The sequence below is a fragment of the Mixophyes fleayi genome, chromosome 8, assembly GCF_038048845.1.
Source record: "Mixophyes fleayi isolate aMixFle1 chromosome 8, aMixFle1.hap1, whole genome shotgun sequence".
NCBI lineage: Eukaryota > Metazoa > Chordata > Amphibia > Anura > Limnodynastidae > Mixophyes > Mixophyes fleayi.
In genome coordinates, this window is record NC_134409.1 from 74,313,807 (window position 1) to 74,330,889 (window position 17,083).

At 43.8% G+C, this 17,083-nt stretch overlaps 1 protein-coding gene across 1 annotated transcript in view; it reads left to right on the top strand.

The window, feature by feature from the left end:
- The first annotated feature begins 717 nt into the window (after nt 1-717).
- The window catches only part of KIFAP3 (kinesin associated protein 3), a 198,182-nt gene continuing 181,816 nt past the window's right edge, over nt 718-17,083 (top strand). The window contains exons 1-2 of the mRNA XM_075182739.1: nt 718-916; nt 13,555-13,686. Coding sequence (XP_075038840.1) covers nt 885-916; nt 13,555-13,686 — 164 coding nt within the window. The 5' untranslated portion in view covers nt 718-884. The remainder of the gene's footprint in view (nt 917-13,554; nt 13,687-17,083) is intronic.

The following is a 17,083-nucleotide window of genomic DNA, read 5'->3' on the forward strand; positions in this document are numbered from 1 at the left end:
ACTACACGTTTCCTTGCAGATAACCATGGTTAACAGAGGAAGAAAAATGATTTCAAGCACCACCATCCTATTAAAGCTTCCAGTCTGTTATTCTAACTCAATCAGCATGACACAGTGATTTTCAGCCTTGTCCTCATCAACACTCTCACCTGTGTTAACGAGAGAATCACTGACCAGATGTCAGCTGGTCCTTTTGTGGCAGGGCTGAAATACAGTGGAAATTGTTGTTTTTGGGATAAAATTCATTGTCGTGGCTTAGAGGGACTTTTAAATTAATTGCAATTCATCTGATCACTCTTCATGACATTCTGGAGTATATGCAAATTGCCATCATGAAAACTGAGGCAGTAGACATTGTGAAAAATAATATTTGTGTCATTCTCAAAACTTTTATCCATGACTGTGCAAAGGCTGTATGCACCACAAACAGCTTGAACAAGTGCAAACATGCATCTTAATTAACCAGATAGTGTGTGCATTTGATACTTTGTGCATCAAATTTTATATGGCTAACGAGGCATCCGAATCATAATTTTATTCCAAATAGTTTGATTTTGATAGCCAACATACAATTAAGAATTTCGCGATATATTTTGGAGTCAACATAAATGTAAAATACACCATACAACGTGGATGAACACTACTCTAACGATGCACTTGTTTCATCCTCACAGATTTCTACGCCACAGCACCTCCTACCCTCACTCGTCAGCTGCTTCTATGCGGTCATGTGATTGTGACGTCACCCGGCCTTTCTCACTAGAATCAAGGCAGTTCCCCTCCCCTGGTAACAACATCAACAAACCTCACCGATACCCGGTCCACCGTTTCATATTAGCCTCATCTCTCTGTATTGTTCGCCAGACTTTACTGGTGATATAGGGATGCAGTCAGAGGACGCCAGATATCTAAAGAGGTGAATGTTTCTTTCAATCTTGTCTGGGGAAGGGACGTTTGTTCTCAGGGGTCTTCACTGCTCTATGTATGGTGCAAATATTGAACTACAGAAGGTGAACATGTCTTTAGAGAGCTATTGTCTTGGTTCGTTCCAGATACTGTTTTATGTACTGCTTGTGCTGTGCATCTATGTAAACATTCTGCATCTTTTATTTAGCCATATTATATGCATCTTTTTTCAGCCCTATGGAAATGAGCATTTGCTGGCCTGGGCCTTGTGCCATATTAACAAAAACCAGGGTGTATGCTGCTAGCTTAATTTATGTGAATGTGTAAAATGGTGAGATTTGGTTTGCATATATATGCTTTTTTTTTCAAAATGGGGCATATTACTTTAAAAGTGAAGGTGGCTCTATATCATGGTCTTTCTGTGGCATTCAGGGATTTACAGCATTCACTGTTATTGAGTTTAGCTCTGAAGTTTACAGCATTGTGTGATCTAAACATAGGCATCATTTAATTGTGAGGCACAATGGGTTTGTTCTCTTTACAGTGTCCATGGCTGCATTACTGACACAGGCCTTAGACAAGTTAATGATCATATAAAGATAGTCTTTTGTAAAGTGCCTATTTGTGAGCAAATCTGCCCTTGTAAGTACTTGAGTTGTAGACCAATATGGTGTTAGCTGCTGGGGCAAATGTTTTTCATATGATGGGAGGATCAGGGCGTTTTTTGCTGAATGCAGGCTCATGCGCCTGCAATAAAAATAAGATTACATTTTGCAGAGCAAGGTATATAAATGAGATTTAAGAGGTTGCTGTAAATTACTTGATTTTACACATCCAAATGTTATATAACTCTCATATAAATGAGTCACAAATGACCAATATTTTAGGAGAGAAATGTAAATGACAAGATTAATGAAGGGGATGGAGCTAACGTTGTAGTAGGCAAAACCTGTACTTCTACTGTTAATTTTCCATTTGGAACTGTGATCCCGGGGTAACTCTAAAAGAGAGTAAACAAATGAACATGTCTGCCTTTTTGACAGTACACCGCTGTATTTGGTTTTTAAAGCTCACTTGTCTGTTTTTCTTTTTATTACATGTTTATGAAAAAAAGACAATGGGATCAGAGCATTAAACATTAATTTAACTTGTTTTCAAGATATATTACAGCACTGCCCTCTTACAATGACATGACCATCGTTTGCCCCCAGTTAGCAAAAACTGAGGTTGTATTGTTCTTTGTTCCAATTTAAATGGGGTGCCCAGTTGTGGATGACCCCTCTCAATATATATTGGTCCCCTATTTTGTAACCACCTATCTTGTAATCCCTCATCTCACTCCATTTTTGACTCTCTGCATTCAAACTTCTAACACCAGCATTCCAATGAAACTGCCCTCAAAAGTGATCAATTATCTACTTACAGCAAAGAAGGTAATTTCTCCATACTCATTGTGACAGGATGGCCCGCCTATGCCACCCTGTCTGTTGCTGTTGGGAATCGGATGGGCTAACTTTGCCAACGTTCCCTTTCGTTATCCCAAATGCGTCCTCTTGGCGCAGTAGGAGGGGCTTACAAATGCTGCCACCACCGGACTCCTTACCGGCATCCAATACCTGGTTTCTTCTAGGTAACTGATGCTGCAAGTGTACCCTTGTTACTGGTGTACCTGGGCTGGTACTACTGACCTCTTACTATGGATCAGGGTTGCTGTGGATGGATCCCCCTGGCCTATCACACTGACCAGAGCTGCAGGGTAGCAGGCAGAGCGGTGGTACCGGAAAAGCTGGGTCCAAAGCTCAGAAACAGCTGGGAACGGATTAGATTTTGGGTTTAATCTGTAGGTCACAGGATTTTCAGCATGGAAGATATTTTCAAGCAGGTCTTTGGAGCAAGTGATGTTTATGTGCAGTCACACTGATTGGAGGTACCAGTCCTAAGGTTAGATGAAATTGGAAGAACAATTTTTCAATACATGCCAGTGCTTTTTGTTCAGTTTGGACACAGCCTCAAAGGGTATGCTAGCCCCCTTGAAGTCTGAGCTATTTTTAGAATCAGGATGTCATGTGTTTACACAAACATGGATTAGCAAAGCTAACAATATTTACGCTTATCTGTGATATCTGTGATATCTTAAAAACCTTGCTGTGATCTTATTTCAGAGCCAGGAAGTCTACTAGCAAGTCAAAAGGTCTAATTAACATAAATTTAGCATGAGTCTTTTCTTCCAACAGTTGCAGAATACACATTTCAAAAGGAACACACAAACCCCAAACAAGTCATTTCCCCACATCACTATACACAAAAGCCTTTCTAAACAAAGGCTCATTGTGTCAGATATATACATCAGAAATAAGGCATTTCCTTTAGCAAGGTTAAAACAGAAAAAACAAATTTTCTACCCTGGTCTCAGAAATAATGATTTCCTATATCAAAATATACACAATATCAAAATTAAGTAATTATATAAATAAGTAATAATATAAATAAGCGCCCTGCGCTATTTCCTTTAAATAAATTTATACCATAAGGTATTTATAAGTGATCCAGTCACACTAACCCCCCCTCCCCCCCCCCACCACCCACCTTGTCCATGCTGCAACCAGCGTGCCATGTCCGAACGATTTGGCTCCTGGTCCGCAGTCTCCTATAACACCGTATGCTACATAAAAATCCACATACTACTTAGAATAGTGTTCTTATTTCCAACACAACCTTGCCCATCCAGTCCCCCTGGTCAGGCAGCAACCGATATCACTGTCTTTTCAATAGTAAATCACCTCTTTGTCTTCAACAGTATGCAAATTCTCCCCTTATCTATTTCTTTTCACCAGTATGCAAACTCTTCTCTTCTCTTATCTTTATGCATACCATTCGCATACAACCTTTTGTTTTCTGCACAGAAAATAGATTTCCCAATCAATGGTAGTTTTACAGAGGTTTTAACAAATGCTTATATAACAGACTAGGAACATATTAACACATATGTAGACTGTTACATATATAACAGACTATGAATATGATTGTTTAAACACGTTGTAACAATACTGGAAGTTCATACACTAGGCAATGCAATACCTTTTTAAAACGACAATAAAAAGAAACATTTTTCTTTCTTGTCCCTAGATTCTAGTTAGCATTCCTTCAGATTACGCAACTGCGGACATTCGGCTTCTCAACACAGAATGGACAACAGGTTTTGAAGACATTGCGTTCTTTCCCGTTTGAGACGCGTCCGTCAATATCCACCCTTTGTTGAGGAACCGAATTCCGTCAGCGTTGCATACCTTCCGGCAACGTAACCTCCAAACTCAAGAGCCCCCAAATTATTAAAGTAATTTTATCGTTTTCAAATAAGCATTGCCTAATCGATTGTATTGTGTTTCTAATGCACAAAGTGATTTATTTTAGTAGATGTAAATAGTTTAACAGTTCAATACATTATTATATTAAGATACAGTACAGTACAGCCAATACCAAAAGATAAATACATACCGCTGTTAGCGCATGCGCTTGCTGCGCTCCCACGGGACCCAGAAAACAGTATATCTGTATAGATAACTGTGGTCAGATTAGACTGAACACTACATGAGAGCTACTGCTTATATGCAAACAGAGTTACAGTGAAACAATGCAGGTGGTATAGCTTGCTTCTATTGGTCCAGGCATCAGGAGGGTCCAGGGGGTTACACATCATAGGCTGATTCAATCTAAGGAATCCAAAGGTGGGGGTCTCTCCAGGGGATGAGCTCTGTTCTTCCCGCCAAACTCCAAGTACAATCAGTCTTTGACAGTTAATATCATATTAAAGGTTTAGTCCCTAACATCAATATTTAGAGTATGCAATGTGCGATCTCTTCGCCGAATGCACCGAACAGCTGCTGATGTAAAGGGGATTAATATGATTAGACATGACACCTTTCCTATAAGCTGAACCTTAAATATCACTGAAGTGTACATATAATCATATTATATAAACTAATAATAAACCAAATACTATCTGCTCATAAATTACAGTGTAACGGACTAGCATGAATATGAATTATATAAATATAAATGTTGTAATGCGAGTGTGTACGTGCGTATTTTACTGTGCGATTGCACCACGCGCTGTGTTAGGTGGCGTACGGATCTGTGTTACGTGGCGTACGAATCGCAATTGCACGGCAAAACAATATTAACCAATATACTTTCGTTCGTCCAATTATACGACTTCGAAATAGACCTCCAGCTACCTCTATAAAAAGTGAAACCCGTGAGGTCTTGAGAATGGCGAACATGCACATTCACCAGACCCGCCTGCCTCGTCATGCTAACTAGAAAAATGGAGTCATAGCCCAGAGATGTCCTAGAACTTTCCCTGTCCTTGGTCCTAATAATGGTGTTGAAGTCACCACCAAAGACTCTGCCGGGCCGAAAAAAGATATGGCTTTATCTCCCTGAAAAGACACTTCCTTTCCCATTTGGTTTGTGGACCATAGATGTTAATCAATCTTGGGTCGTGTCCTCTCAGGTTGTTATCCAAAATCATACATCTTCTTACTTGGAGTTCTATAACTCGTTGGACAGTTATCATATCTGTAAAAAGGGCCGCCACCCCACCGTACGGCTCGGCTGCAAGAGACCAATATGAGGTCCCACGCCTCCACTCCCTTTTGCCTTTGTGTAGGTTGGCAAGCCGGCCTAATCTGGTCTCCTGCAAAAATAAAAAATCAGCCTCAACGTGTTGAAAAAATCAAGGGCCATGTAACGAGCTCGTTCGGACAGAATGGATGCCACATTAATGGTGGCAAATCTTATAGGCTGGGAAGCCATCCTTCCCAGCCTATAAGATTTGAATCCCAGGGATTCCCTCGCCATCAGATAGGTGGTCCTCCTCACAATCTGAGCTAGTATCTACTTGTGGGCCAACACCCTCAGCCATAACCAAACCAGGTGTAGCTATCTCTCCACCAAATATTTGTGGTGTATCTAGGTCAATAATTAAAGAGTTCAGGGGAACCTGAACCGTAGGAACAAAGAAATCGCAACCAATAAAGGCCGCCAATGGAGTATGCCACGTGCCAGCCTCTGTGCATCACAGTTTTACCACGGCTGACCATCCGCCACCCCAGACACGAGTGCCGGCGTCCGGGACTTTCTCCAAAGGAGGTACTACATCTGCATAGCTTCTTAGCCAGTAAGTTAAATCCGCAATTGGGATGGACTCATTGCGAACAAGCAACGTTATTTTAACCCTCACTTGACGGGTAACAGGGATGGCACGAAAATTTAACCAGGGTAGACTTTAAGACTAGCCCACTTCATCCAAAAAGTTTGCAGCCCTTGGTATGACATAAAGCTCAAGTCATATTCCGGGAAATTAACCGGATGAATGCAAGCAAAGAAATCGGTGGCCCTAAAGCCAAAATGCAAAAACACTAAGTTTCGAAAATCTGGCCTACTTGGGGGGAATCCTTCCCCATATACCTTAATTGCACTACATTCCTTAGTTTAAAAGGTTGGCCAGATGACTGAGCCTGGGGTTGGGGGTTATGCACTCTATCCTTTGAACTGCCTGATACAACATTCGCATAAGACATAACGCCCGGTATAGACGCTGCCAATACCCCATTATTTACCACTGTGGAGGGAGCTGTGGAAACCTGACCAGACCCAGAAGTAGAAGGACCATCACCAGGGCAAGTGGTACTCTGCACAACATTCTTTATCACTTTTGGATTTTTAACCCCTTCTACCTGTGGAAGCATGCAAGGCTTTGTTTTCACTGCAATTTCTATGGCATTTAACGCGGCCCTGTTACCTTCTGACACTTTCAGAGGCCAAAAATTGATTCCACTATCGTAGTCTGCACAGGAGACAATGTACTCCTGTCTAATTCAGATTTACCATCAGAGGCAGCATTTACAGAAGCAATATCATACACATACAGTATTTAACTTAGGCAAGTCATTCACACTCAAAGGGTTTATTGCGATTACTGAGTTACCAGTGCCGTCTTTTACACTGCCGTTTGCCATGACACTCAGTTCCGAAGCATTAGACTGATTTGCTTTGTCTTCCGGTACAACCGGACAAATTGGAAGTGACGCGCCCGCTACCCTTTCTGCCCTCAGGGTACCACTCACATCCAGCTGCTTTGCCGCAATTGAGGCTGGGGAAGAGGACGCCGGACCCACGAACCCCCCCCCCCCCCCCGCCTCTGCACCAGACGCTCGTGGCACCTTCACTGGCGGCTCCCCTTCCAGGGCTCATATAATGGGTTAGATAGCACACTGTCTGTGACAGGTGTGGGCACATTAGCAGGCAACGGCTCAGAGTTTAAGTGCTGACCAGTTTCCATTTGTCTTTCCTGATCCAGACGATCTTTCAGAAAGTTCATTAAGCTAATCTTCTCAGTCAACACTGACTCCATTTCCACAATTTCACAAGAATAAATTGCACGATCAGAACTATATGCGTTATTACGTTTCTTCCTTTTTAGGCTAATTTGGCGACGCAGTTTAACCACCAAGCACTCGAGCTGACGAATTTGATCCAATAGGGGAACCTCCTCGGGCATTCCCTCAACATCTGGTGGATTAACCCCTGCTGCGATCTCCTCAAGGTGAGTGGAAGTAGTACCCATATCAGGAATTTTTGTCTCTGGGGTTACTCTGGACCCAGAGGTTCTCTCCCCATCTTCCTTAGGATCAAACACATCAGAGCAATGCCTTCTGCTTAACTGCTGACTAGTTGTTACTTCACTAGCCAAACCAACCTTTGATGTCATATTTGGCACATTGTTGCTGCTGTCAGGCCGTACCTCAGGAACAACAGATTCATTGTGTTTTTCTAAGAACAAAGATAATTCTGGAAAAGACACAGTTTTTAAGATGGCGCATGCATCCACACTTGTACCTGGCTCCACGCTGGCTGGATTCATTCCCTTTTTACACAGGTCACTGCTTTCATGACACTCCTGCTGAATCCACATTATTTTACTCAGCTGGGCACAAGCCTAGGCTTTGCCTTAAAGCCTGGGGAGTCTTTACTGTATTTGCAGTAGATTTCACTACCATGCTTATATCTGATTTCTTGCCAGAGAAAATGCTTTCTGTCACCAGATGAACATCACAACTTTCTTGCTTTTCCCCAACAGAGGCCCCAGCATGATTTTGCACTGACGGGCCTGTGCCTAGACTAGTCCCTGAAGCCCGAGGAGTCTCCTCCACTTCTCCCTCCAGGATCCTTCATCACTGGTTCTCAGGAGCTCTGCAAACTACTACTGCACACCACAGCTGTTGGTACCAGAATGAGGCTGGATCACCCCTGGCTCAAGCATTTTCTTGTATATACTTTCCTTGGCCTCTGAGACCCGATAAGCGGGTTGCCTAACTGGCCTATGCTCACCAGTGTCCACATGGTGCATCACCAAGGAAGTCCGGCCGGGCTTCCTACTGAGCTGAGTCGCAAAGGGCTACAACACTGCCTCAAGCTGCTCCCTGTTGCGGGCACTCAACTGCTCATCCCAGCCTACTTCCTCTATACCATCTTCCTCTCTGCATCCATGAGGAGGTCAGGTAGTGGGTCACTTCCTGGTTCCTCAGTTGGTAAGCAGCAAACCGCTGCTACCGACTGCACACGCTTGTGGAATGCCTTCAACATATTTACGTGGTAGGTCCGCTGCCGCCTACCGTCGCTATCAAATGACACCACATAAGTGATGTTACTCAGGCGTTTTGAGACCGTGTACGGTCCAGCCCAGGCAGCCTGGAGCTAGTTCTGGCGTGTGGGTATCAGAACAAGGACCTTCTGCCCTATTTCAAACACTCTGGCACGCGCGCCCTGATCATACCAAGTCTTCTGTTTCGCCTGCGCTAGCCCCATAAGATTCTCTAACCGATCTCTGAGTTTCAACACATACTCCAGCACAGAGACATCCTGGGTGGGTGGCTCCCCTTCTCAAGACTCCCAAAACAGTTCAAGAGGCACACTGCCTCTGCGACCCTATAGTAGTTCAAAGGGGGAGAAATCGGTAGACTCCTGCGGCACCTCCCGATAAGCAAACAGGAGGTGCGGCAGGTAGCGTTCCCAGTCCCCGCCCTCTGAAGTTAAAAATGCCCATAGCATGTGGTTCCAAATGCCATTGAACCGCTCGCACAGTCCTTTAGTCTGTGATGGTATGGGGCAGTACGGAGTTGCCGCTCTCCGCACTTTGCCCAGAGACACTGGACTAGTTCACTCATGAACTGTGTACTTTGATCGGTTAGGATCTCACTAAGGAACCCTACTCTGCTAAATACCCCTAGCAGCGCGACCGCTTCCTTTTCGGCAGTTATGGAAGAAAGAGCTATAGCCTCTGGATTACCGAGTAGCGTAGTCCACCTTGGTGTGGATGTACCTCTTCCCTGATCTACTGGGCACAGACAAGGGACCTAATATGTCCACAGCCACTCGCTGAAAAGGTTCCCCAACTATTGGCAAGGACCTGAGGGGAGCACAAGCACTGGGGCGCAAGGAATGCTGACACACATCACAGAACTTATAGTAGGCCCGAACGTCATCCGACATTCCCGGACAGAAAAAGTTCTGTGCCAGGAGCTTTAGTGTTCGGTCTCTTCCCTGGTGTCCCAGCATAGGGATTTCGAGGACAACTGATCAGTTGCGTGCGAGAACCCCGTGGTACCACCAGCTGAACTTGTTTCCGGACTAGTCTATTCCCATCAACCTTCCTAGCTACACGGTACAACAACCCTTTATGCCAAGTCACACTCCCCACCTCCATTGCTGGAAGGCTGCTGCCAGCCTGGTGCCTCATGCCTTCCAGTGAGGGATTAGAGAGCTGAACTGCTCTGAACTCTTCACTACGGCCCTCACTATCGTCTAAGTCAGGATATTCTGCAGAAGGGTTCATGTTGGGGTGACTAGGGTCAGTCAAAGTGAGGTCACTGTGATCAGTTATACCCGCCTCCGGAGCTGACATACTGCTACGGCCAGGAGCATCACCGGGCACCCTCACAGTTAGCAGCTTGTCTACGGGTTATAGAGTTGAGAAATGCGGTCACAATTCCACCCCCAACATCGTTGTCCAAGATCACGTCAGTTGGGAGGCCATCCATAGCGTCAACATCTCGCAACTCCTGGCCATCTCCCCAGTCCAGATACACCCTTGCAACAGGCACATCCTTCTCCAGTCCATCTGCCACAGTAACTTTGGCAATGCGACCCTGCAATACTGCAGCAGGATCAATAAGATGGGGGCTCACTACAGTTATGGATGCCCCTGAGTCTCTCAGTCCTTCACCCTGCAGGGGTTCCACTTGGACCGGCTGTAGGTTGCTCCACATCTTTTTTGGGGGTCTTTTGGACAAACAGGTGACTCTCTCTGCTTAGTCCACTTCAGACATTCCACACTTGGTTGGGCTGGCAGCGATGGAAAACAGTCTCTACTGGCTTACCTCCGCCAGTTAAGCATGTCAGTCAGTCCCCAGGACTCAGATTAGGGGCACGAGTCTGGGGTGTTGGGGCTGTGGGACAGTCCATACTTAAATGACTGGTTTTCCCGCAGCTGTAACACTTCCTCTCCATCCTGGGCTCTGATGGTTTCTGATAATTTCCATGGGCAGGGCGGTGGCTGGCGAGTGGTACCTGAAGGGTTAGGTACTTGCTTTTGACGGTGAGTAGAAGAGGGGTGTCCCCCTGGTTGTACAGTCCTGTTGGTTGTTAATCTGGGGCTTCAGCCAGTGTGGCCTCACTGCCACATACTGATCCGCCAACTGGGCCGCTTTTTCCAGGGTTGCTGGGCTACGATCCAGTGTCCACTTGTGACATGATCACTGATATATAACTTATTTGTGGCTTGATCATGTGGAAACTATTTATTGTAGAGATGTATTTCAATCAAAGGTGCAGGCACCGATGTATAATTTGTAATGCACTTATCGTGTTATATTGGGATGTGTTTTGTATGGAAGTGTCATTGTTTGGGTTTGTAAGGTTGCTAGAGGAAATCTCCAATTAGGCATATGTGGGAGGGAGTCTTATAGCAGGAAATGCTAAGTTTTTTGATGAAGTGTCAAATGCCTGCTCTGGCCAAAGGCCCAGCAGGGGGTTGTTACTGTGTTCCAACCTTTCTGAACATTGAAAACAACTTGTGTGACTGGATCACTGATAAATAACTTATGGTATAAATTGATTTAAAGGAAATAGCAGATGGCGCTTATTTATATAATTGCCAATACACATATTTTTGACAGTGTGTATATTTTTATATAGGAAATCCTTATTTCTGAGACCATGGGAAGAAATGTGTTTCTTATTTAACCTTGCTAGAGGAGATGCATTATTTCTGGAGGTATATATCTGATACAATAAGCCTTTGTGGATGGAAGTCTGTTGTGTATTTTGATGTGGGGAAATGAATTGTTTCGGGTTTGTACCTTTCTTTGGGAAATGTGTGTTCTGCAACTGCCTGAAGAAATAATTCATGCTATTTAGACCCTTTGACTTGCTAGTAGATTTCCTTCCTCCGAAATAAGGAGGAAATCACAGCAGGGTTTTAGGATATCACAGATAAGTGTAAATATTGTTAGCTTTGCATTGCAGGTAAATCTATGTTTTGGTAAATAGGTTACATCCTGATTCTACAAATAGCTCTGACCTAAAGGGGGCTGGCTTACCCAGTGAGGCTGTGTTCAAATGTGTAGAAAAATAGCACTGTTTTGTATTAAAAGTTGTTCTTCTGATTTCATCTGACCTTGGCACTGGTACTTCCAATCAGTGTGACTGCAAATAAACATCACTTCAAAGACCTGCTTGAAAATATCTTCCACATTGAAAATCCTGTGATCTACAGATTAGACTCAAAATCTAATCCGTTTCCGGCTGTTTCTGAGGTTTGGACCCAGCTTTTCCGGTACCACCGCTCTGCCTGCTAGCCTACAGCTCTGGTCAGTGTGATGGGCCAGGGGGGATTCATCCACAGCAACTCTGATCCATAGTAAGAGGTCAGAGTACCAGCCCAGGTACACCAGTAACTGGGTACACTTGCAGCGTCGGTTACCCATAAGGTTATTTGGGATAACAAAAGAGAACGATGGCAAAGTAAGCCCAGCCGGTTCCCAGCACCAACAGACAGGGTGTTATGACTCGCCAGGCTCTCTGTCAGAGTAACTAGATAGATAGATAGATAGTTAGTTAGGGATAGGTAGGTAGATAGGTAAGTTTAGATAGCCACTGGGTGTTTATATAGGTAATTAGTTTAGTTCTTAGATAGATTAGATAGATTAGTTTAGGTAGATCAGATAGGCAGATAGATTAGCTAGATAGGGTCAGTTAGGTCTGTTCTCTGTCAGAATCTGCCCTCAATTCATGTTGTCATTTCTCTATTATGCCTCACCTGGCCAGCCTGTTTCTCCTAGCTCTCTCATCTGGCTTCCTCATTATCACCTGCAGCCTATTGGTTCTGCTCTCCTTAAATAGCCGGCTAATCCTCTGCAGGATTGCCGGTAATATGTTTACCATGGTGTTCTGCTCCCTTGTGTTTTCCTTGTTACCTGTTCCTGTTGTTTCCTGCCGGCTTGTGGTATCCCCGTGTACCAGACCGTTACCGTTCCTGTCTACTCTTCATTGGATTTCCCTGTGAACCGACTCGGCTCTGCTTTGACTCTTCTCCTGTTTGGATTTCCCTGTGTACCAGAACTGATTTGGTTCCTGACTCTTCTACTATCTACTCATCAGTTCCAGCTATATCCTGGACCCCGGTAAAGTCGTGCTTTCAGGCATGGCTCCGGCGTGACCTGCAGCTCCTCTGCTCATCCTACCTGTATTTGGAGACGCAGCCCCTGCAGCATCACTGCGCTCAGATTTCAACAATTTTCCTCTATATCCGGACTCTACCTTGCCACAGGTACTTTTGACTGTTACATATATGTGCCTGTAATTATAGTTACCCCTGGCAACCGCCTAAGAACTGTTTCCCCTAAATCTCCGGACTCTCACCGGTACTGTAAGTTGTAGTTACCCCTGGCAACTGCCTACGTTCGGTTTCATCATCTTTACCTATCACTGCAAGTTCCGTTCCTTTCCGGACAAGCATCGGTACAGAGGTTGCTGCGTACTTCTCTATCAGCTGTTCCTTTATTCATTCCAGTGGCCACGAGTGATATATCAGTCTTGTCTCCATCCACTTGGTGTCTTTCCCCTGGCTCCCTCCTGCACTTCCTACTCTACGGCCTCAGTAACTCTATTCCTGGGTTCTTCCAAACCAGTGCACATCTCTCGACCCTCTGTTTGTCTGCAGCCAAACCTGTCCCCACCACTGAGGGCAACAGTGAACACCAGACGTTTGGAGCAGACTCCGGGTTTTGCTGTACTGGCTGAGGGGTTCCTAACACAGGGTGGCATAAGTGGTCCATTCTGTCACAACATCCCTCCTTTTTTTTTCGAAAACTAGTTATAATAGGTTTATTTGCAGTTCAGGAGTGTAAAAAAAAATATATTCTTGTAAAGGAATCAGGCAAAGTGTTTAACTACTATATATTTTCACATTTTAGAAAAATTCAGATGGAAGAGCATGAGCTTTTCAAAAAATTTTTGTGCTACTGACAAAGGTTCTTTTAGATATTTTTCTGTCTTTTGTGGTCAACTTTTACTTTTTACTTTTAGGAAAGTGAAAGGAGGAAACATAGATGTCCATCCAAGTGAGAAAGCTCTTGTCATTCACTATGAAGTGGAGGCTACTATTCTTGGGGAGATGGGTGATCCAATGCTGGGTGAACGAAAGGAGTGTCAAAAAATGTAAGTTATAAGCAACATTCTACTTTGCAGTTCCTGCTTTGATTCAAACAGATTGTTTAAAAGTAAATATATATGTATCAACAGTGTTCTTCCCAGTAAATTTTGCCACCCGGGTGGCATTATGAAGCAGCTCGGTGGGGGCAGTTGTCATAGTTTGCAATAACAATGAAAAATATTGGAGGTTATTGCCCACACCTGACTGGACTGGTTAGACTGGTGTTCAGTGATCTAACAAATACTGCTGGCTGTAGTGCTCACATAGTGCTTACTCTAATAGGAGAAACAATGGTTTATGCTAATATAATGACTGAGCTCCATGAGTCGGGTGCCAAGTAAAAACATCCTGGTGGAGCACGCAGGAAATATGTGCTGGGTAGAACACTGTAACAGCCACCTTGGAAAAAGTAATTTAAATCTAGCAGGCGAAACAGAATGATCATGTGTAACATATAAAATGCAAAAGACCATATAATATCCAATACTACACTCAGTTACGAGTAGAATGCATATGTGACTGGATCACTTATAAATAACTTATGGTATATATATATTTAAAGGAAATAGCGCAGGGTGCTTATTTATACGGGACTTTTTAATCAGATCTACACATAAAACAGAGCGTTTTATTATATCGATTCCAACAGTGTGGTTTGACTTGAAGTGAACAGTGGAATAGTTCAACATACTACAATGAGGGAATATACATGACACTCCTCTTCTATTCCATAGGCTGGATATTGTGCCTGACTACATTTCGTTGATGTAATTCCACACTGCAAAGAGCAATATATTACAAAACAAACGCAAGAAGTCATACTAACTTTTTCCAATATCTCCGTACATTGCATATATTTATATGCTTATTGTTTTTGCCTCACCGGGAGTGGACTGTTAACATCACATGACTATAATACTAGAAGTCCAATATAAATTCTGGGACTATAGAATGTACTGTCGAATTTCTATGTCATATGCAGAGCTTTTTTTTATACTGTCTATGAATATATATATATATATATATATATATATATATATATATATATATATATATATATATATATATATATATATATATACAAGATATCTGCATTTATATATAAAATTAATGTATTTTAATAAATTTGATGGGAAGTGAGAAGACTAGCGCCTCCTTGTGTATTTTTATGGTGTTTTTTCTTTGCCTAGGCTTGTATCCTAGTCTTTGGGGGCAGCTGTTATCCACTTTGTAGGTCTATCCTAGCGCCCTAATTGTACTTTTTTCGAGTTTGTTTTAGTTCTACTATTATAGGGCTGCTCTGGTCTGTCTTTTATCAAGTTGTCTATTTGAGATTTTATTTTATTTGCCGACCCATTTTCCTCCTTGACTATGGCACCTTTGAGGTGTATTTCGGATAGATTGGAAAGGAGAGGCAATCTCTCTTTCCAAATGATCCTCAATTGAAAGAAACAACATCAGATAGAAATAAAGAAATGAATTTTTTATTCTTTAAATTAGAATAACTCTGCCTATCTGAAACCAGACATTGGTGGGATTCAATCACTTTACAAAAATATATAGAAAGTGAGATTATACCCAGAGGGCTACCTGTGTTTAAGTCCTCTTCATTTCAAGATGATGATGTTTTTACTGAAGAATGGAACAGTGTTTTAGACAACTGCTCCTTTAATCTCATGAAGTTACTAGTTAAGTATAGAAACATCAAGGTTGAATCCACCCAATCAGAGATAGAAAAGATACAGGAATCACTCCAAGCATTTGAGTCTTGTGAAGGTTACCAAGAAAGTGATAACAAAATCAATAAAAGAATCATTGATACCCACTTCGAGACCACCGAAGATCTCCGTGGGTATTGGTCTACACTGTGACCGATAACGTCGGCGGGGACCTGCTGACCGAAAGAGAGACGGAGGTGCCGGCTCTCCTACGTCACTGCTGCCTGGGACTTACCTGTGGCTTAAGCGGCTGGTCATCTCTGCACAGCGGATCGGGTAGGAGCAGTTAGCGGAGTCCTCCTCGAGGCAGGCTGTCTTCGGCGGCAAAACCGGAAGTCGCCTTCCTCCGGCACTTCCGGTCGAATCGCCCCCGGCTCTTTAGCGCTATCCTGGTGGCCTGGTCTGGTGGGGTTCTCTCCAGGGTTCTACCGCCAGGTGGTGTATGTCCCCGCAGCCCGTCTGATGCACGCTCATGACCCTCTGGGCTCAAAACCAACTTCCCTTGCTTGACAAAGAGAGTGGTGTGTGTGTGTGTGTGTGTGTGTGTATAAGGGGTGCTACCTCAGTGTGTGCCCCCTCACTCTGTAGTCTTAATAGGATATAGCCTATTTGGGCCAGTTGCTGATCGTATTTGGGGAAAAAAAAAGAAAAGGCTTCTCAGGGTTCCCTGACTTGATACAGACAAGCCTAACTCTTTTTACTGCCACCCGGTGGTGAATCTCAAATAAGATTATAATTCTTACAAATCTTTATTATTGGATGTGACCAAGTCCTGTGCCAGCTGCCAAATTCCAGGGGTCGCCCTCTAGTTGCAGCCCCTACACTCTGTACGTCTGCACATATGTTCTTACTTCGCATCTGGCCCGCTGAGGATGGCCGGGGTTCCTATCTGGTATGCAGTTGTGATGTAACGGCTGCCTCACTCCCGAGAGGCCTTTTCTGATCGAATCTTCTGCTCGGAAGTTTGCTGTATTTGACCTACCCTCCCTGATTCCTCCTTCATCTTTGACCCGTCTCTACTTAGCTATGCCGAAAAACAAAAAACTCCATTCGAAGGGTATCCCTCAATATTACCCTAATAAGTCCTCTACAGAGCAAACAGGTTCCCCCCGCTCTCATGAGGACTCAGACTCCGACGAAGATGTGTCTGCTCCAGTTACCAAGAAAGACTTTCTCTCCTTGATCAAAGAAATGAAGGAGCTTCGGTCTTCAGTCCACGCTGAGGTTCAACACGCTCTTCATAGTCTGAGATCTGAGGTGTCTTCACTGGGTTCTCGCACGGACCATATTGAGAGGAAGATGGATGATTTCGTCTCAGGTCAAGAAGCAACGGCTGATAACCTAACTCAAATTCGCCAGGAGCTCAATAGTATCCATGAACATCAGGAAGATATGGACAATCGAGCCCGGAGAAATAACCTCCGAATTAAAGGCATTCCAGAGTCCGTTGAATCTGGACCCCTATCTCCGGAAACTATTTTCCCAGCTGGCTCCAGAAGTTCCGGAAGATTAATTCTTGCTGGATAGAGCCCACAGAGCTCTTAAACCCCGTCCATCCGGTCAATCTACACCTAGAGACGTTATCCTCCGCCTTCATTATTTCACGACCAAAGAGGCTGTCTTACAAGCAGCTAGAAAGCTCCCTGCTCTATCCTATGAAGGTTTTGCCCTCCAAATTTTCCAG